This window comes from Enoplosus armatus, chromosome 4 (genome assembly GCF_043641665.1).
Source record: "Enoplosus armatus isolate fEnoArm2 chromosome 4, fEnoArm2.hap1, whole genome shotgun sequence".
NCBI classification, from domain to species: Eukaryota; Metazoa; Chordata; class Actinopteri; order Centrarchiformes; family Enoplosidae; genus Enoplosus; species Enoplosus armatus.
The window spans coordinates 17,691,294-17,713,901 of record NC_092183.1 but is presented as its reverse complement, the minus strand read 5'-3'; the positions used below and the strand labels follow the sequence as shown (position 1 = coordinate 17,713,901).

Here is a 22,608-nt window from a genome sequence, read left to right as displayed (position 1 = left end):
TATGGGCGGGACCTTGCACCGCGGCTGCACTCGCCGATCACCACTGCGGAGTCTCTGGCTCCAAATGACATCACCAGCGCAAGATGGCAGCCCCTGAATTTGGCTTCATTTTTGTACAGTGGGAGCAAGTGGAGATGCGTCATCCATCTTTATATACAGTTTATGGTTCACACACAACCACTTTGAGCTTGAACGTGACTCTAATAATCTACTGTTTGGGTGGTGCGTTCTCCTGCAGTGCTGCCATGTAAGAGAACATCAGTGCGATTCAATTAAACTGAGATGTCAGTGGTCAGTGTTGGGGTGACGATGTTCTCTGATTGGTGATTTTATCCTGCCTTGAGGTGTCCACAATCACCACCATCCTGTGACATATTCTTGATGTGCCCTCTATCTGTCTCGATGTCCTCCTTCTGTTACATGTCGTCAGGTATCATCAGAGGACAGCTCTATGTCCTGGAAGACCTTGGAAACACTGATTTGTTTTGTTTTATACGATCATTTGTCGAGATATTGCATTAATTAACACGTTATGTTCTTTATTTGTTCTGCACCTTCAGTATGTTGTACAAGCAACTTGAATTTAAAACATATTGGTCATGCTAATTTAGACAAAGCCCACAGATTAGGGTTTGTTTTGTGCAACCTTGGAAACAAACTCAATTGAACAGTCCTAGAAAGAGCCCCCTTAAAACTTTTTAAACACAGAAGTCACAGCACACTCAAGTACAACACCAGTGGAAACTTTCCTTGGCTCCGTTCTCCCTCCCTCTCAGAGATGTGTTGATAAAAGCAGGAAAGATCATTCAACGACAGGCTTGTCTCCCCTGGGGACGCCTGTCTGACTCCAAACAGGGGATACACAGCTAGGCCAAGCCAATTTCATTTTAACATAAGGGATGGATTGAGAGAGGAGGAGGGAATGGGAGGAGGAAGAGAAGGAGGGAGAGATAATGAGACAGAGAGAGAGGGAGGAGAGGGAAGGAGGGTCGCAGAATCGATCCGGGCCGTAAAGCTACTGGAGCGGGTTGGAGGTCAGTGGTTTGGGTACACAGCTATGGATCTCTGCAGCAGACTCTGCAGGCCATCTCAAAGACTGAGCTCCCTGCAGCACATTCCGATGCAGAGAGAGTCACAGCTCAAAACACACCCAAGTCAAAATGGATTGAAAAGCTAACTAACCCCTCAAATTCTGTAAGAACCCTCTGTCCCAGCCTATTTAAAAAATGCAACAGAAGAGTGAGGGAACAACAGCTGTCGGAGGCGTGGGTCAGGGGACCCCTGGGTGACAGTGATTAGATGATGGTGGCCTTGCAAGGTTCAGGGCCAATTTAAAACAGGAGATGGCATGTTGAGCCATTATCAACCCATGAAATGTCACTATTAACACCAGCATTGATGTGTTTCATCGCATTGCAGTCATTTAGTTTACAGCTCAAAAAAACATGTTCAAGAATGCAATGCCTCTTTAAAAATATATACACACCTATTTTATTATTTATTTTAGACTTAGAAAGACCAGCAGTTCCTTGCTTTACACTATGAAAAATGCCTTCAAATACTTTATTTTTTGAGTTTTACCTTGAGCACACCGGATGCCAGATTGGCTGTGATTTCACCTTTGGAGACTGTTCAGATTGTTCCATGTGGAGCCCAGAGCTCAATCAAACAAAAAATAAATATTTGAAAGGATTTCAAATATATAATTTTGGCTTGGGCTTAGGTGGCATTGCCCTGGAAGATTTCATTCTCTTGCTGGTCTCTGTGGAGGCAATTGTTGACATACTCTGGAGATCTAGGGACTGTAGATGGACAGAGAACAAGCATGAAATGGAGCAGCTCTTATTTCCTACACCTGGTTGTTGCTGCTGCGGTTATTACATTACTTCCTTCCATGATCCTGCACAAACAGACAAAAACAAACGTTCCTGTGTTTGTTACTGTTCTCCTATTTTCCTCACTTCGTCTCCTCTCAGCATCTCCACTCTGTGTTCTCACCATCCTTCCAATGGATCCAACATCTATTCATTTGGGACTGCTGAGTCCACAGAGTGACAATAGGCTATATTTGGATGCGCTGTTTTGGGTAGTGGAGTGTGAGCATGTGTGTGTGCGCATGAATGTATGCAAGCAGAGAAACTCCCTATCCATTTCCGTGTCAGTTCATACTACACAAGCCCAATGAAACCTAACCCAAAGAACATTGAGTTGTATACGTGTACTGTATTGATTGTCTGGAGGATCAATGCAACACTTCCATCTTTGATTAATATCCCCCCGGTCTCCAGGCTCACTGGGTGCTCTTTGATTGAGTTCTTTGGCCACTGGTTATCAAAGTGGGGAGCTGAGAGACAATCGATCACTGTACAGGTAACCTGACCCAGTTTGGGAGATGTACTGTACTAGGCCGCCTTTTCTTAAAGAAAACTCACAGTACACACACTGCACTCTCCTTCACACACACACACACACACACACTGCCCTAAATCAACAGTCTGCTCTGTTGTATCTGACAACTCAAGCCTCTACTGTGGGGGAACCGTGTAGGGAGAATGACTGGCCCAGATGGCATTACTCTGTAGCTTCTGAGACGAAGCTGAAAGAAATCAGGATGTTGTTGCACTTTTATCACAAGTGTATCTCACTTTCTCTCTCTCACATTCACTCACACACATATACACACTTTAGACTCTTGTACTTGTGAGGACCCTCAATGTATTCCCTGGCCACTAACCCTTCCCTGACCTACCTAGCCCTGACTTTGGAAATCAATTCTTGCTAGCAGTTCCTCTATTCCTCTAACTCAGAACTCTCTCTGACTCTGACTCATGTTTCCACCGTAAACACAGCAAAAACTCACCTCTCGTGAGATTTCCAAGCGATACTTCTCCTTGAGCGAGACTTCCGTTTCTAGTTAAACCAAAAGGATCTTATTCTTTAACAGAACGGTCTATCTCTGTAGGAATCCTTTTCATAATGTTGTCAGACACTTCGAATAACAATCAGAGCCTGTCAATGGCAAAAACAAGCCCCTTAAGTGGACATACTTTTAACGGACATAGTTGCCCCCAAGGATGACATTGCAGCCCATTTTGCAGCTGCTGGCTGAAGCATCTACTGAACCAATTCCAAAACCTTTTGTACCTAATAGTCATTTAGACCCCAAAATATGTAAAAATGCGGCCCAAAATGAAAAAAATACTGGAATTACCCTTCAATGAGCAGCTATGACTTAACTGTGTAAAAACAGATTTCTCAGGAAATTAAGTACTTTGTTGTGTACGGGTCTAGTGGCAACAGAGATGTAAGTGCATTATCTGAGCTGGGTATGTAAATTACATGCTCAACCCAAATACACCCGAAGCTATAGACTCATTAGGGGCAACAGACAGCCTGCTACTTAAAATCTGTGTGCGTGAACAATGTATTAACCATCACAACAACATGCCTAAGCTCATCCCTTATCTTAAACTAAAATCAATAAATTTTTCTTTTCATTTGCGCCCAGCAGAACGTTGATATATTTATATTTTTTTATTTTATATATTTAAGTTAGTTAAGTTGAAATGGCAAACATTTAAGCAAACAATTCAATATTTACACATCCAGCAGACACGGAGCAACTTTAGCATTCACTTAGAGTCATGTTTGTGGTCACCCAACAAATGTAAGTGCAATATTCACTCTCCTCCCAGTTCTGGTTTGGTCTCCACTAACTCCTAAGAGAAATACCTGGCTCTTTAGCTGTTCAATGCTCCACTATGTTCACAGCTAGTTGCTGACTTTGTCTGTCTGCTGTTAAGTGCTGGGCAGATAGCATACCGTGGGTTCATTTTCACCTTTTCCACTGTAAACAGCTGCCTGTTGTGTCTGAAGAGGAGTCAAAACAATGAGCTGAAAGACACTTACCACTAACAACCAAGCACCAACCTCCAGGTCTGAAAAGTAAAGCCAATACTGAAGTGCCTTAAACCTGCATAATTTATAATGGCCAGCAGGAGGCGACTCCACTGGCTGCAAAAAGAAGTCTTTGAGGAAATGACCCTACTTCTCACTTGATTTATTACCTTAGTAAACATTTTTCTAACGTGTTTATGGTCTCAATTGCTAGTTTCAAGTCTTTTACAATACAGCATGATGTTCATTTTGTAAATTATGGTCCCATTTAGAGTAAAATAGACAATAAAGCAGGATATGCTTTCGGGCGTGGCCACCTTGTGATAGACAAGTCGATACCACAGCAGCCTGTCAATCAGGATAGAGGCGTCCGGTCGTACCACTCCTGGTACTAAGCAGTCGGCTGTATATTTACAAGGTAACTTTGTCAGCAGCAATTTCGCACAGCGTAACCAGGTGCAGGTATAGGTGGGCAAGCATAGCGTCCTCGGGTTGTCAGATCCCCAGCTCCACCCTTTCATCCATATGCTTTGGGATGCGGTTATGCGCATATAGCGCATGTGAAACGTCAACCATTACGCAGCCTGTGTAGACAGCTGTGTTGATTGAAATGAAAGCGTAGCTGTAAGGACAGACACGTGAGATGGACTAAAATGCCGCTGAAACAGACAAGCATTCACATGCAGTTATTTGATCCATTGTTAACATAAGAATATTGAGTGATTAGTGCAGATTTAAACCTAATTCTAATCACATGTAATTAGATGTAGCTCTTAGATGTAAAACCAAATCCTAACTCTCAAACAGCCTGTTGAAGAAGCAAGGACTGGCCAAAGTGTCCTCACTTTCCACAAATGTCCTCACTCAAACTCAAACTCAAAATGGTCCTCGCAATGACAGCAGTATAAAAGCATACAAACACTTACCTTAAAAAGTCTGTGCTCAAGGTAATACCTGAACTGTTTCTATCTCCCTGGTTACAATACAAGCTATCAAAGTGAAGTGTCTTTTCTGATATTGTAAAGCTCTGGTTTTGCAAGCAAAGCATGTGTCAATTGGTGACCTTTTCCTCATACATAGTACAGTTTGCTGCAGTGTGCGGCTTTAATCAGGCCTCAGCTTCAGTGGAGACGTGCTCAGCCTGCTGGCTACACATGAGAGCGGCAAACAGGGTGAGAAGAAATCAAGAGAGAGCGAGGAAGAGAAGCAGTGAGAGGGATGGGGCAGGAGCTGGAAAGAAAGAGTTGTGCTTTTAATTCCAATACATGGATTAGTATATGCCCATTTACTTTCATAACTGTTATCGCTAAGGGAACATGATATAGCAGAAAACTGCAGTCATTACTGACTAGGCCTCATCCGTTCCTACACAATCTCTCCCTCGAATGATATCATATCTATTATTAATGCAAACATTATCAATAGGACTTCAGACTTATCTACAGAATGGTCGATGTGTGGTTCTGAATGTGTCAATTACGGCCTACTCTTTCACTCTATCATTCTTACTCTGAACTTCTTTTTGTACTTAAGGAGTCTCACTGATAGCTGCAGCATGTACCTTTCTTTATACTTTTCCCCATCATTGTTTGATATGATACTAATAGCTATGTAATTACTGGTAATAACTGTTCTGCAGCATACTGCTAACTCTGTCATTTTTTCAGGGATAGTTCATCTGTTTGTTTGATGTGTACACTTTGTCTGGGGGATGGCTGTTTACCTTGTTCGGAGAGTATTTAGGGAGTTTAGATAACCTTGAATAATCTACTCACCCTTTACCAAACAGTACTGGGTTTTGTGTGTGGCATGCTTGATTTAGCATTCATCCAATGACATAACATTCAGTAGGGGGTTGTAAGACATATGCACCACCCGCTGCAGATGTAGAGAGAAGCAGAGACAGAAAGCAAGAGAAAGTGAGAAAGTAAAAGAAACACTGAATTGCAAGCAAATTTTCTGGTCACCAAACAAGGAACATTGCAATCATGCATAAGTAAGTGTTTCAAAATAAAACAAAAAGTGGGTTAATTAAATGAAAATGCAAGTTCAGATTGTTGCTTGTTTTCTACTTGGAATCTTCTGCTTAATAATGCAGGGGAGGTTGTGTCACCCGACAGTTTTTGCTGGTTTCAATTCTCTGCTGAGTAAGGAAGCGAAAGGTTGTGTCATGTGACAGCTAAGCTAAACTGCCTTGTGTTTTGACTGAATACCATCAGTCCACATTGCCCTTTTAGAGTATTGACTGGGAATCCCAATGAGTACAGTGCTGCCAAAAAAGGCAGGCCTCTGTCCAGGCACATTCAAGAGAAAATAGCTGTGGGTAAAATCACCTCTGACCAGAGTAACAAAGAGACTGTCTCAGGGTCACAGCAGAAATTTAGTTGGGAAAGCAGAAGCAAAATACCACTGTAGCCGACCAAATCACAAGACACTGAAGAGAGTCTTTTAGTGGAAAGAAAAAAATAACCCTGACACCTGACAAATGAACATTTTCTAAATTTCTTCATTCGCAAAATTGACATTATACGATCTCAGATCTCACCGCCCTCCTATGATCGGTCAGAGTTAAGCTCATGCTCCTTTCAGTCAGTTTTCAGGACGCATCATCAAGACCAATAAGCCTCTGTTACAATTAATAATGTGTCTCTTCCTCTGCATCCACCTCCTATGGAGTACCACACGGCTCCATATAAGGCCCTGTCTTATTTTCCCTATTTATACTTCCTTTGGGGTGTATTTTCAGAAAATATAATATCTCTTACCAGTATTATGCTGACGACAACCAGCTGTACCTTCCGCTAAAACCTTCTGATCCATGCAGCGTTAACTCCCTTCTAAATTGCATTGAGGATCTAAAATCCTGGCTTCCTACAGCTAAACCTGAAGGTCCTAATCTTCAGCCCTGCAGATAACACCGCAACCACAATCAATGCCCTTGGGCCTCATTGACATTGACTGTAAAGTGCCACGCAAGAAATCTCTGACCTATCTTTGATTCTAGTTTAAAATAAACAAATAACTTAGTTGTCAGCACTGGCTTCTTCCACCTTAGATCACTTGCAAAATTACAATCATTCCTGCCCTCAAAGATTTGGAGACTATAGTTAACACTTTTATTTCCTCTTGCCTCGACTACAGCAATTCTCTCTATGTAGGAATCAATCAGTCAGTTCTATCTCATTACCTCCTAATCCCTCTGAACTGGTGACCAATCACTGCTCTCCTTTCCACTCACCCAGTTAATAACCAAAGGTGATTGAGCATTTTTATTTATTGGTCCTAAATTGTGGAATAGTTTGCCACTAACAATTAGATCTTCCCCCTCCATTGACACCTTTAAAACCTGTCGTAAGACCCATCTCTTTTCTTTAGCCTCTTAATTGTCATCACGGAGACATACCTGACCACACTCTGGTTTTTATTTGTTTGTATTATTACTTGTTGTTTGTGCAATGCTGTTTGTGTTAGGGCTTGTTTTTACTTGATTGTTCCTGTGCATTTAATCTCTCGGTAAAGCACTTTGGTCAACGTTTGTTGTTTTTAAATGTGCTCGATAAATAAATTGACTTGACTTAATCAACATATATTCAAAGCAATCCACCGACAAGGTCAGTGCTTTAATGTTAGGCTTTTCATAATAATTGTTATGTCATAGTGAGCCGTGCTGCACAATGCATGACAGTCATAGTCAAATCTCAGCTTTGCTAAACCTGATTGTTTGCTTTGGCATCAAGTGACAAAAGGACACAGGAGGCTGTTGAGTCCTATTGATTGAACTGGGGTCAAATTCCCAAGCCGTGAGTGTGCACATGAGCACTGCAATGACAAACAATTTATACAACAGTGACAACAGGACATTAATGAGAGAGGAGAGGAGAGGAGAGGAGGGGAGAGATAAGGTCGGAGGAACACAACAGAAAGGAGAAAAAGCTGAACCGAGAGAAACATCTTTTGTTTTTCTCATTTGCTTCATGTAACTGCTATTGTTGGCAGCTATTGTGTCATGCTTATTGTTATGCTTTCTGTAGACGAGTGAGAGATATGGTTTCTAAAGCCTCTCTAGGCTGAAGACTGAGGGAAGTGATAAGCGTTAAGAGCCATAATTTCACATTTAACAGAAATTATCATCCATAGAATAACTCATATTTGTAGACAGAGCACAGAGGGGAACTCTCTAAACCAGATAGGACTCTCAATAGACTTTTGTTTTTAATGTAGAAAGGAAGTTATTAGAGGACTTTGGAGTCTGATAGCTGTTTTTCCTCCTGCTCCTCCTTCATGAGGAAATGGTTTCCAAGACTGACACTCATCTGATTTGAGTCCCATTGTTTGGCATCAAGTGATAGGAATAAGAATTCATATAAAAAGCCATTAGTTTTCTATTACTGCCAGGCTGGATGGACAGGCTCTCAGTGCTCAGCCGAATCACTGTGTTTAAAGTGTCAGGTTGGTTGAAAGAAGTCTACCTCAGTGGGGGCTCCCCTGCCACTTCCCTGGGGGCTGAGTGGCTGAAATGACCATAAAACTCTGTTGAGCTAGACAGCCTGTAATTTCAGCAGCGAGTGGCGCTTTGCCGAGGTATAATGGAAAGCCAGTGGAAGCCATGAAATTTGCTGCATCCCGGTGTTGGAACACCATTGTCTGAACACTCAGGACACCTCTCTAAACTTTAAATTACTGTTTTTAAACCATCATTGTCTGAAAGAGTTCTGCATCTAAAAAGAAACACTGTGCTTGTTCAGTTCCTTTAATCTTCTGTGGTCTGTGCCTTTCCTACAGAAATCTGACGTTCACATTCTTTGTTAGCACAAAAGTAAAAAGAGCCTTTGCCCATAAGAAATAGAAATTGTGGTTGCGTTGTACAGGCACAATAGAGTTGTTCTCTCTCCCCTCTGTCTGTTGTATCTTTTTTTGTCATCTTTGGGTCTGTGGGTGATTGTGTACAAGTGCCTTTTTTCACTCACTCACAGGAGTGGATGAGAGAGTGCTTTGAGTGAGGCACTCCTGAGGACAGGTGTGCAGAGGGATAGGTTTGTATTTGTGTGTGTGGGTGTTCCTTTTGTGTGAATTAACATTATGTACTGTGTATTGCTATTTGAGTGTGTGTGTGTGTGTGTGTGTGTGTGTGTGTGTGTGTGTGTGTGTGTGTGTGTTTTCATGCGTGTGCATCTGTATCAGTCTTTGTAGCCATGGTAGAGCAACCATACGTCCTGTTTTCTGAAGCGTGGCTTTAGATGTAATGTTAGCAGTGTGTCACGTCGAGAGGCTCTCCGGGTGATTTGATAGGAGGGCGGATGGAGATGGAGTTGGAGTAATGAAGTGAGTCTGAGTGGGGTTTGCTCCTGGAGGCCCAAGCCCATCACACCACACTGGCTGCATCTCTGCTGTGGTGAAAGACAGAGACAGACACAGACAGACAGACAGACAGACAGGGAGACAGAAAGATTGTAACCTCATCACCCCCTCTTATTCCCCCTCAGCCAAATTTGCTTTTCTTTGCTCTCTTTATTCGCAGAGTTGAGATGCAGCATAACAGTAAGCACATTGGTCTTGAACTCATTGCAACAACAGAAGAAATCTCTCTTTGATAGACTGTGGTACGGTCACATGTACCCTCATCTCTGAGTTTCCTGAATGAGAAAGTCCCTCCTGCCAAAAACAGTAGATTCAGTGTTTGTAGATAAACATGCAGGTAGAAGCTCAGTATCATTAAAATGCATCTCATCTAATCCAATTACTTTAGAATCTAATGAAAAAGGCACAAAGTGATACAGCTGCAATGCATATTTAAAGACAAGGCAGTATGTACATTTCTGTGACATTAATATTCCACCTGCTTAGGCTACTGTGGCATGCACCATCAGCACTTTGTTGTTTGGTGTTTGTTGAAATTCTCGCTCAGTGCATGAATACAATGCTGTAGATGTATCTGTCAAAGTTCCTCACTAACTACAGTATAATTCAACGACTTGATAAATAGACATCTACGTCGTGTCAATGATATGTGAATGTGAAAATACATGCAAATATTTTGTCAAGTGTTGTTTTTATTCTGTGAGAAAATATGTATTGAAAGACACAGGTAGATAAACACATCCTTTCCTTTTGTGAATTGCATTTTGTGGGAAGGCTCCTACATTGCTTTATGGAATAAAAGAAGATACTGTTCCTGCGGCACAAATTAAGGCACATGTTCTACGCCTTGTCTATATGGTCTGCACAGCAAAAGAACGAGCAAAAGAATGAGCAGAGAGCACAAGAGCCATGTGTCTTGTAAGGACAGCTGCACTGGTTAAAAGCATAAAAGAGTATGGAAGTGCACCTGCTCTGTCAGAGGAATGAAAAACCAGGTTAAAACATGTCTGACTCCAGTGTAGACAGGTTTTTCTGAAGAACGTTGAAAAATTCAATGAAAAAAAAAACACTTACCTTCCTCACCAAAGTGAAAGAGAAACTCTGACTGAAACTTTGTCTGACAAAAATGCTGTCTCGAAGGAATAGGATTTGGTAAATACAAGATCAGTGTCACTGTCATGTCTGTCCATTAAATATGAAAGCTATGCTAAGCTTAACTTAGCATTAAGACTGGAAATAGGGGTAAACAGTTAGTTTGACTGCCCAAAGATAAAAATCTAAAGCTCACATATTAACAAATTATATCAGAATAAGGCTAGCCATTTCCTTATGTTTCCAGTCTTTAGGCTAAGCTAAGCTAACAATCTCCTGGCTCCAGCTACATATTGTACAGATGGAAGAGTGGTATTGATCGTTTCATAATCTTCTGCATGGAAGTAAATAAGGATATTTCCCACAATCATCAGTTCCTTTAACAAGCAGTACCAACACCACTGTCAATCTTGCTGGCATCTGGATGGTGATTTATTTCTCTATGGTAATTAAAATGCGTTATTAAAAATACCCCCCATAACACTCTTTAAAAAACACTGTAACAAATTACTATATAACAGACTGAGAAAGGAAGAGAAGTCTATCAGAGCAGCTATCATAAATGAGTCAAGTCAACTGTTGTTTATCAGCTACTAAGTTGCCCAAAAATGAGCAACTAACTGGATCCCAGCCAGAAAACACATTCAGTGAACTGCCCTTACTAATCCTGTTTCTGTGTTTATATGTGGATGTGTGTGCGTGTTTGTGTTCACTAAGGAACAGCCTGAGGTACGTTACAGTACCTTTGAACTTAAGGCTGCAAAACATGGTCAGACCAGGTCAGAGTGAACGAGTCACGGCAGAGAGAGAGAGAGAGAGAGAGAGAGAGAGAGAGAGAGAGAGAAATGTGCAATGGATTGTGATTCACTTAGTGGGCAGCTGTGATGTGAACAGTACAGACAGAGCAACTTTGCACACGCTACTCCCAATAAACCTACTTAAGTGGATTAGCAATGCCACCCTGGGGGCCTCCACAGACTTAAAGCTCTTATCACAAACACACACCGAAACAAAACATACTATTTTTATCAGTTCCCTTGGTTTGCAGGGAAAGGGAGTTTGGGAGTCAGTCAAGATGTCCAGGATAAGTATGGAAGTAACGGCCAAAAGAGGCACATGATATCTTTCTCATCCTTACAGAAATGCACGACCACTGGGTTTATGTTGCATGCAGTGGAGATAGTGAATAGCTTGTTGGTACTGAGGCGTGAGTGAGACCTGGTTACTATTCAGGACACCTGTTGTAGCGGCCCGGAAACAGATGTTGCATATGCTTTCCCAGTTTGAAGCTGGTCACAATTGGCAGCTGCTGTAGAGGAAAAGATGGTGCCAAAGAATTTGGCCCTGTGCTTTGAATCTGTGTGTGTTCATGTGTGTTCATCTGTGATGTGCTTGTGACTGAGCCACTGCCTCTCTTTCTCTGTCTGTGCTTCATGTTTGTTGTGCAGGTCTAGGCTGGCTGATTACATGGTGAACTGCTGGGTGACTCCGCACACAGTGAGCACCTGTCCCAACCAAGACAATCACCAAGCCTGCTTGGCCTCCTACGCAAGGCTCATCGGTCAGTACAACCAGGGCTGTGGGTGACGCTGTGATAGAGTGAGAGTGTGTTTGTGTGTGTGTGTGTCTGTGTGAGAGAGAGAGAGAAAAGGGGGGAGGGAAATGGCAGGAGACATAAAGAAACTCACATTTACCTCCACATGCCACAGTTTTTCTAAAATTTCAGAAACATAGTGAGATAACGGGTGATGGTTATAGACAGACCTTCACTATTATCATGAGGAGCAGGCAGAGGAGTGAGGCTCCATTTGTTCCCTCCTGGTCTGATATCTCCCCCAGCACACTGGACATCAGTTCACTACTAGAAGTAATTAGAAAGTAGAGGCGCAGAGAGAGCGTTTACTTAATTAAAACTCTTGATGACCATCTGTTAGCTCATAGTAAATGTTGCTCAAACAATGTGCAGGGACTAGTACATTGACATTTTTCAATCCCAGCCAACATTTTATAACAGCACCTTGGTCACTGAGCTCACAAAGAGACCCACATGTAAATTTACATGAAATAACTTTATTTTCCTGCATAGTGGGTGCTGAAGTGTCCATATTTCAGTATCAGTCACTGCTTCCCCACCATGTGTCATAAATTGTGCAGTATGAAGTGATAACATGCCATGACGCTTCCTGGATTTCTCTGGAAAATGCTACACAAAGTGCATCCAACACCCCTGACTCCAGCTGAAAGCATCGACACAGCCAGACATTTGAAAAGTAAAATGTTTTGGTACAGCAGTGCCATATTCAAACAGCACACACACTTCCTAAAGCACCTACTTTGCAAAATATTCATAACATAATGGCCTCTTTACATCTAAAATAAAGCATTACAGAATGCTTCACCTTCCCATAAGCTCAAACAGTGTAAACCAATTCCTATGACTAATATCTTGTTGTACATTTTATATACTATTTGCAATAAATGTAGTCCATTACTGTCCATTAGTGACCTATAACAGTTTGTCCTATTGTGTGTGTGTGTGTGTGTGTGTGTGTGTGTGTGTGTCTGTGTTTGTGTGTGGATGCCCTCACAGGGACAGACATGACTCCCAACTATGTCGACAGCAGCTTCTCCAACTGGACCATCTCCCCGTGGTGCACCTGTAAGGGCAGTGGAAACCAAGAAGAGGAATGTATGAGCTTCCTGCGGTACTTCTCCGATAACACATGCCTAAGTGAGCCATCCCGACACACAGATACTCTGCATGCATCTGAATGTGTTTCGTAACTGATAGGGGTCCAACAGTCATGTAATATTGATAAGAGCACAAGCGTGTGATGCGGTAGTTACTCTTGCTGCCATGTAAGAGTAGAGTAAGCCATGAACATCCATCTAATGCAGCTTTAATGGTTTCAGTCAGATTCTGTTTTTCAATGTCATAGAGCTCTTCAGAGAGATGACTGGATGTGATGTTGTTGAGGAGTGGATGGTGGAAATAATGAGGGGTGGGGATAGATACTTTTCAGACATCCAGGTATTAAAATGTCAAAAGAAAATTTGGTTAATTTATTAATACATTTCATTTAAATTATACAAAAAAATAATACATTATTTATTTTATTTGGTTATGACCAAAGAGGAAATAAAGCCGGAAGGATTAAGTGAAAGCATTTATGGACGGAAGGATGGAACTTATTGAAGTCCTAATGCAAATTTGTCTGCAACATAGTTTGATACAACTTATCAATGTACACCCCTTTGCCCACTGATTAAGTTGGAATTAAATGTTCTTAGTTTCTCAGAAACTAGTAAATTCTTATCATTTCTCATCCCTCCTTTGGGCGAGATCTGCCCAGACTTTAATACAAAAGAAACCATTTGCATGTCATTTTCACATTCAATCTGAGAGAGTTAAAGGGCTTATCCCTTGTGGGAGAAAAATGTCATGAAAAAGAACAGATCTAGCACAAATGAAATACTGGCAGAAGCTAAAATACATATCATCTGTACATCTAATGCATAACACACAGTGTGCAGCATGACAGAGTGGTTACCTCAAACATCCTCACTGAGAAATAAAATACAGCATGCTGCTTCCTTGCTATGGCGGAGCGAGCAGTGTCATCAGCGCTACAAGACACCATTGCCTTTAACATGTTCCATTGTGTGGATAATGCTTTCAGACCATTTCAATAGATTGCTGAGGTACCGTTTTAGCTGAGTGTGCAGGATGAGGGATGAGGCTGGGAGCTGAGGAGGCGTCTTGAAAAATAACACAAAATGCAGCATCTCCTCTCTGCAGTCAAGGGGAACAGGCGATAAACTTCAACACACCAGAGAGGAGAATATACACAAAAACACACCCACTATACAGTACTATACATACATATATATACTTATAGAGTATATATTGTATTGTATGTATAACATTGATCGACCAACCAAAGCGCATTGAAATTGAAAACCTTGTGTTAGACAAATCATTCATTATGCACACTCTCTCCTTACAAGATCAAGCAAATGAATAGTCCAACGGGAGAATAGTTTAGTCAAATACGTGTGGAGGCCAACAGAAAACATCCCAGCTGAAAGGATATCATAATTATAGTGAACCCAGATTTTCCTCCTCCCTCTGACTCTGTTCCTCTTGTTCTCTCCTCCCTTATCTCTTACTCCATCTGTCCCTGCAGGTAGGGCAATGTATGCTATGCCCAGGGGTTAAAGGAAAACTTATCAGAGTCATTAAAAAATTGAATTGCTATTGGCAATGAGCTTAATCACTCAGTGGAACATTTGGGTGCAGTAAAACATCCTGTGTGGAGGCCCTCCAGTCAACTGGTTTGATTTATCACTTGATTCCCCCGTCTTACAGCATCTGTAGGGGGATAGCTAGCTATAGCCAACCCTGACAAACAGATGCGTAACATCACATGTCTCAGCAGTACTTCACTAGCTCCTCACTGCTAGCATTAAAGTTGTTAGGCTTCACTGGTGAGCTCTGTTCCTCTCTGCAGCCCAGTGCCGAACAGACTGAGAAACACAAAGGCTGCTTTTGTAGGCGTTAAGTGTGCAGGTGTATGTGTGTGCATTGCTGTACAGTATGTATATGTGTGTGTGTGTGTGTGTGTGTGCACGGGTGTGCACAACAACGGTGTGGGTGGACAGAGGATGTGACAGACAAATCTATGTGGCCATGCACCGGGGAGTACTAAGGACTGTGTGTGTGTGTGTGTGTGTCCATCTGATTATGCATGTGTGTTCCACAACTATCCTATTTGTCCTTTGTGTGGTGGTGGGGAAATGCCATTTCTCCTTTGTTTAGGAATGTTTTGAATTTGATCAGTCACATGAATCTATTCAAAGTCATCTCTGCATGCTGACCTTATAATGGAGGTGGTTGCCAAGCAATTACATGCCTTGCCTTCTCTCTGGCTGAACAAAGAGAAACAAGCCTCGTGTTTTAAACGGATGAGCAGTGAAAAGGTACTCAGCCCCTATTTTACCATATCTAGCTGAAAAGCTGACTGAACAGGGATTTATCACATTTTTGCAGAGACTCACACATGCACTTAGACACAAAATTACACACATGCATACAGTACATCTGCAGGCAGATACACAAGCACTCATATGCATTCACAGACTGCTGTGCTCTGTTTGAGCTGATTGATTTTCAACTTTTAAAAGATTCAATTTCTGTGCGTACAACTGCTGGCAAACAAATTAGGGTTCATCATCTCAAGTGCAGACATTATGCCACTATTTGGTCAGCTTGTTGTAATTTGAGAACGGCTGTTGCAACACAAAAGGATTTTTGTCATGAGCCGAGGACATGAACCAAAGTTGTTTGTATTTGATAAATGTGTCCATTGTGTCTCAGCAGGGTTCCTTATAGAGGGATAATTACTATCTAAATTGACGGCATAAACGTGAGGAATTCAAAAAAAAAGGCTTAAAATATTAAGTCACTCCCCAGTGACAGATTTCACAAACAAACCTCTGATTCCTGTTTCTGATTAATTTGGCGTACAACTCTCAAGCTTACTGACGAAGCAAAAAGACTGGCTCGCCGTACTCTTTTTACTCCTTCCTTCCTCAATCCCACTCCGCCCTCCCTCGTTCCCTCGGTTGCCAAAGATTGGGCAGGGGACCAAGTTGACTTAGAGCTGCCTGTCTGGTAGCTCGCTTCTTGCTATGACGGCAGTCAAAAACAAATGACTTTATATCTCTGTCCCTGCAGGAAATGCCATTCAGGCCTTCGGTTATGGTATAGACAACATGCAGAACAAAAATGTGTCCGTCCCAGGGCCCTCAGCGACGACAAAGACGGGGACAGACTGGTCAACAGGCACCTCAGAACCTCCCTTTGTCACCATCCCAAAGGTAAACGGTCGGCATTGATTGTTTCATTGCTTAAGATATTACAAATGTTACATTTACATGCAAAATGTAATGCTGAGTCATTATTTACTGTAGGCTTTTTGAATCGAGGGTATTAATCCTGGAGTCAATCACATCATATATAGGTCACGTCATTGTGGGAAATTTAAACATTTAAATTAAAAAATATTTTTTGATGCGGCACAAATATATCCATACATTTTCAGCAGTTCCCAGCAACTTCTTTGCATGGATTTGTTCAAATGGACCTATTACAAGAAGATTCACAAAAACACTCCTCCACTCTGCTTCCATGAAAGGAGGATTTTGTACAGAGGCAAGATCATAAAGCTCAACACGCTGCACCATTCACAGTCACATCACATTCAATCTCTATGCTTGTTAAAGCAATTGGCACATCAGAACAGACGCTTTATGATAAGACAGTTTATGCTACACCCAAGATGATGACATTTGGTTGAAATATTATATTTCTCTCTCACACAATGAAATTGTGAAAGAAATGGGAGGTGGGGGTTTTAATCTGGATTAGAGGTTCTAAAATACTGGCCCAGGGCCTGTTCTCTGCTGAATGCCGTCTACTCTGAAGTCTGCATTCAACTCGGCTATAACTGGGTTCACCGTCTGGAGCAGAAAAACATCACTCTTTGCTGTGCTGCAAGAATGCATGTGTGTTTGTCTTTTAATAGAACTGTACTTCATTTTCTCTTCAAATAAAATGGCAGAACCATTCTGTCCACCAAAGACTCCCTCTCTTTCTCCGTCTCTCTTGAACAGGACAGAAATATTTCAAGAAGAGGTTTTCCTTTTTCCTTTTCTTTTTTTTATCTAGCTGTTGAGTTTGATTAGTTTTTACAATGAAATATTGTTCTCTTTTACAGATGTGTTTTAGATGTGCCGTGCAGCCTTCTGGTGTAAGACTAATGATGTTTTTCACCTACAGGAGACCTAGTTACTATCCCCTGGCTTGTATTAGACACTGTTGTCTGAAAAGTACAAATCTTATACAAAACTTTGTAAAACCGTCTGCAGCTGCTGCTGTTGATGTTGTTGTTAACGTAATTTTCCAGTGACTATTACAGATATACACAAAATCCAAGCAGCGTGCAGTGTTTATGAAGGCTAATTTGCGTGCTGAATGAATGACTCCCATTAAGACATCTATTTTGAGTAATTCCAGGGGCTTTCACAGCCATTAAATGGTCACACTGCACCCGAGTCATGCAGTATTGTCCTTTACGCCGAAACCCTCATTGTTGTGAAGACAGCAAATTAAAACCTTAAAATGTTGCAAAGAGGAGAATTAATGAACAAGCACCCCTGATAACAATAACAGTGTGTATGTTCGGTAAAGGTGTTGGAGATAGAGAGAGAGAGGGTATGGTGGAGAGGGAATGGATGGTGGAATTGCTTTCCGCAAAGGTTCTGTGTGTGTATGTCAGTATTGATGCACCGCTCTGTGCCTGTCTCACTGCAGCATGGTGTTTAATTTATTGTAAAAATGGTAATTAGGAAACAATAAGACGTGTGATTACTCAAGCAGGAAGTTTATAATTAGAGAGGGAGCTGGTAGGGACATTTTGGGCGGCCCTGAGTTCTCAGACAACTATGCCTGGCAATTAAAACTTGTCAAACTTCCCTGGCAGATAAATTGGGGGAGTGTTGTTATGGTGTTATGGAGTCCTCTTGGCAGGAGACTGACTGTCCAAGGCTGCAAATCTCACGGCGGCCAGCCCTGGTCCCGTAGTAGCGCCTACACACGTGCATGCACACATGTGTACAAATAGTCTGGGTAACAGAATACATCAGGTTTGTGAAGCGCGGTTAGAGACGAGTGAGTATAGGAGAATCTGTGGTCTGTGACTAAGCCTGTTCATGTCAGTCATACTGCTCTCTTATAGTGTATAGAGTATTTTCAGCTGATTTAGATGCATAATTATTCAAAATGTCACTTCCAGTGGTTGTGGGCTTTATCCCATGCTCAGTGAGTAAACATGTGGGCTGAAGCTTGGTCCTTTGAGCCTTGTATGTCAGAGGGGTAGCCATCACAAGTCCTGCTTTGTTTATATTTTCGAGAAACAATCGTCTTCCCATATATTAACATGGTTCTGTTGAGTTTGATGAAGGAAACTCCCAATTATGTCTTTGCTATGTCGGTGTGGGTGTCACAGATAAGATGGATTTTGTGTGTCTTATAATTGTAACCCTGATTTGAATTGTCCTCACTTAACAGATCCCTGAACAAGAAATTGTTTAAATTGAACTGTTCATTTTCACTGCATTTTGAGTTCACTGTAATATAAAACCAACTTCTGTATGTGAACCCCCCTCCTCCTCCAACTCCTCCAACCTCATACCCATTGGGAAGCTGGTGTTGTCTGTGTTCCCATGTAACGCTGTCATGTGTTGATTTTCAGCTCAATTGAATGGAATTGATTGCGGACAGAAACTACATAACTCAGGGTTACTCGAAAACTAGCCTTGCAAAAATGCAGCCCCATTGCACTCTTAATTCGATCAATGATGAAAACACTGACTACTTGTGTAGTTGCCTGTTCAGTGACAAGTGGGATACCTTCTCTTCAACAGTTTAAACAAATGCTTGTGAACGTTTCCCATCCTCTCTGTCTCTCTCCTCTCTGTGCATGTGTTAGAGCATGAGTAAATGAGTGCGTGTTTTGACATTGTCTGTATTCCGTCACGGTGCATGCATGTGTATGTGCTGTTAGCCGTGTGTTTTGTGTGTGTGTGTGTGTACCTTTTCACAAGCCTGAGTGTATGTGTGGATATTGGCTGCAGCCGGAGATCTGGACTCATGTCAACAGGCTGCTGCCACACATCACTGCCCTTGCTAATTAATTGGCTTTTAGTCGCGGATGTGTTTGGTGCATTGTCAAGCTACCCATAGCCCCCCACCCACCCCCCTTTTTTTGGCAACTGTCATTTAACCATTTCTTTGTAGTGTAGTGTGTGAATGCACAAGCCCAGGTACTGTGATCACTGTAGCTATTTTGGATACCCCTCCTTTCCCCTCCCTCACTCTCCCTTCTTTCCCTTTACAGGAAAAGCCTGTCCTGCTAATATAATCCAACACTATTTTCTTGTTTCATTATTTATTTTCTCTTTTATATGTTGCCTTGTTCTGCTGGAAGATGAGGTGCTGATAGATAACATCTGAGTAGATGTTTTTCTGTGTACAGGGAAATGGACCAAAGTGCAATCTCTGCAAAGGTTACATTGGTGAAGATGAGTTAAGGGGATGGTGGTAGTGGAGGAGGAGGAGGAGGAGGCGGAGGAGGAGGAGAAGAAAATGTTTCATGTTCCTTATGATGTGCCTCTGTATTGCTGTGCTGGACTGAAAATGGTGCCTCCACAAATTGAGCGAGACTACTTTAACTTGGAGGCAAATGGTTATGCTTTGTGTTACAAGAATCCGAGAAAATTGAAAAAGTATTCAAAATGCTAACAATTTTATGGAAAAGCACATAATAAGGCCATTGTAGTGTGGATATAACAGTAACTCTGGAGGCCATAGAGTTTAATATCTGGACTGATGTGTTCCCACTGCTCTCTGCCATAATATGAACCGTGTGGTAAACTGCATGGCTTTCTCTCAGTTTGCACACTGTGTATCGGTTTATTTTCTCTTGTGCATAAGAATAAACATTGTAGTGTTTTGAATGTGCACAGTCAAACTGTATACAAGGGGTCTTGCAAGTGTTTTGTTCAGTCTCTTCTTGCTGTAATTTATGCCGTATGAAATACTAAAAGAAATCCACAGCTGCTGCTGCCTTCTGTAGTGTGTTTGGCTTCTTAACATGTTTTTCTTGTAAATAAAATCTGTAATGATAGCTTTAAAAACTGTTTAGAGACTTGCTGGCACAACCTAAAAGAGTTTAAGAAAAAAGAAAAAGTCCTCCCAAGAAGCTTTCCTTTGTTGCCAACTTGTTTAAGAAGCAGAGAGCATACTAAGCAGCAGGGGCTTGAAATATACTTCACATATCAAAACATTTGGTGGATCAAACACTTAGTCGTGCCAAAGCGGGTCTGTCATGGATACACGTAATTTCTCACTCTTACTCTGACTTTATGACTCTTGTTTTCTGCTCAGCAGTGACCTGTCCTGTCTCACCTCCCTCCTGTCTTCTTCTCCTCCTTTCCCTCATCAAATGCCAGAACAAGGAAGCAGCACGAGTGGTTGAGTCATGTCTAACCTTTACATGTCTCTCTCCCTCTGTGTGTCCCACTATCTGCCCAGTATCCTGAACCAAGAGACGGTGGCAAAACCCAGGGCCTGCCAGAGGATCACTCTGCCTGTCTGTGTGCCAACGTCTGGGCTCTGCTTCCCGGCCTGGCTTTGGCTCTGGTCCTGGCTCAGCATGCCTTATAGAAGCGCCAGGAGGAGAAAAAAGAGGTCATCCACCCACAAGCTGATCCCAAAAGCAGGTGTTATTTCTGAGACTGATATTAAGAAGGCTGAATCTCTGGGCAGTTGACATAAATGGCATTTATGAAAGAGGAAAAAAAAACAAAAAGAGGAAAGAGGTGGAAAATATAGAAATTTTACAGTTGTGAATTTGTTGTTCATTTGATGTATTGTTAGGGTGGACCACAACTGTGATGAAGCACGTTGCTTTAAAAAGGACCCTTGGTAGGAGAGGCCATGAAGGCCATTCTCTGGGAACGACTCTCCCTCTGACTCTGAGACACAAAAACCCTGGAGGACTGAAGCCGATCATGTCAAAGACTTCTGCACTTTTCTCACCAAAGGAGGGAGAGAGGGAATGAACAACATAATTAAAAGAAGACAGGATTGACAGAAAATAAATTGTTGCAGAGAGAAAATGGAATGAGCAAGAGGTAAATGGGGTAGAGTGAGAGCGAAAAAGAGAGAGAGAGAGAGAGAGAGAGAGAGAGAGAGAGAGAGACATATTTCTGCTATCAGTCACACTTTTTTTTGTCTTGAATTGGTTCTCGACTTAATCTTCTCTTGGATGAACAGACCACAAATTTAGGGGCGGGGAAGGGGGATGATTACATTCTGTCTCTTCAACACAAGTGTAAACTCTAAATTGTAAAGCCTACTCAGTGTTCTAAGTGTTGGTATAGTATTCGTGACCATAATCAATCTACCGTACAGCTCTTTCATTTGGGTGCTACAGTAAACTTTTTCAGCAGGCGGAGAAAAGAACTAAAGTCAGCGACGTTACCAGTTACTGGTCATTTGAGATGTTGTTGTTGATGACTGTGGGTGTGCGCCATACGTCCACCTGCACATGTGTATATTTCTGTCTCTATGTATATAAACAACACTTTTCTTTCATTCAACCAAATGATATCTACAGTACCTTGAATGGACATTACTGTACGCTAAGATGGCTCTGTATTAAGCATTGGTACTAATGGAAGGCCTTCATTATCTGCGTTTATATTTGTCTATAAAGGTTTGATCACAAAGAATGTATACAGGGATGAGATTAAACGAGCACAAACTGCTTGGAAAGCCATAACCTGTGTGTGAGTATCCTACTGTGTTCACTGAGTGTGTGTGGACAATTATTACAATGCGTGTGCGTCTATGTTTACATGCAGGAGAAAAGTAGCTTATAAGGAGCAGTTTAAATTGCCAGTGTGGGGGTTCGTTCTGCCCCCTCCGAGAGCAGAGGTTATGATGCATAGTGTAATTAACTGCAGGGTAAGGAGAGTAAGGACAGCCACTAGCTTTTTGAGAGTGCTTGAGACCTAGCCTTTTAACTCTACTGTTTCTCTTCAATAGTGTAAAGGCCCCATATAGGAATTCAGAAATGTCTAAAAAAGCATAAAGACTGGAAACAACTAGCGTGCCTCTGTCCAAAAGTAACAAGATCTTCCTACCAGCACCTCTAAATCTCCCTGATTAGCACGTAGTTGTTTGTTCCGTGTGATTGTTTACTTACCTCTGGACAGAGCCCCTGTTTCCATTCTGTGTGCTAAGCTAACCGGCTCCTGGCTTCATATTTAGCGTACAGACATGAGAGTGTTATCAATCTTCCATCTTCCAAAGGGGCAGTTTTATACTAATTTTAGACAAAAAATTATTTAAAGGCTTCATATACATTGACAAGGTTATTTGCTGGAATCATTCATCCTGTGATGTGGTCCCTTCCTATTGTGTCTCTACTATAAGAAATGGGGGGCGAAACACAGTCCTTGTTCCATCCCAAAGTTCAGTTGAAGCTAATATCAGCAGAAACTTCAGCAGTCTGAGTTAGCCATCTCTGCGGCTCAGTAAGTAACAGCACAGAGACACAAAAAGGGAATTTCGTACTGTGGATTTTGGGCCCTATGTTGGAGTTATGCTAGAAAGAGATCTCGTCATGGCCT

At 41.9% G+C, this 22,608-nt stretch overlaps 1 protein-coding gene across 1 annotated transcript in view; it reads left to right on the top strand.

Moving 5' to 3' along the window:
* LOC139284402 (GDNF family receptor alpha-2-like) overlaps positions 1-20,685 on the top strand; it is a 44,901-nt gene extending 24,216 nt beyond the window's left edge. Inside the window, exons 5-8 of the mRNA XM_070904658.1 lie at positions 11,796-11,908; positions 12,938-13,078; positions 16,085-16,227; positions 20,504-20,685. Of these exons, the coding sequence (XP_070760759.1) occupies positions 11,796-11,908; positions 12,938-13,078; positions 16,085-16,227; positions 20,504-20,635 (529 nt within the window). The 3' untranslated portion in view covers positions 20,636-20,685. The remainder of the gene's footprint in view (positions 1-11,795; positions 11,909-12,937; positions 13,079-16,084; positions 16,228-20,503) is intronic.
* Positions 20,686-22,608: the final 1,923 nt, after the last annotated feature.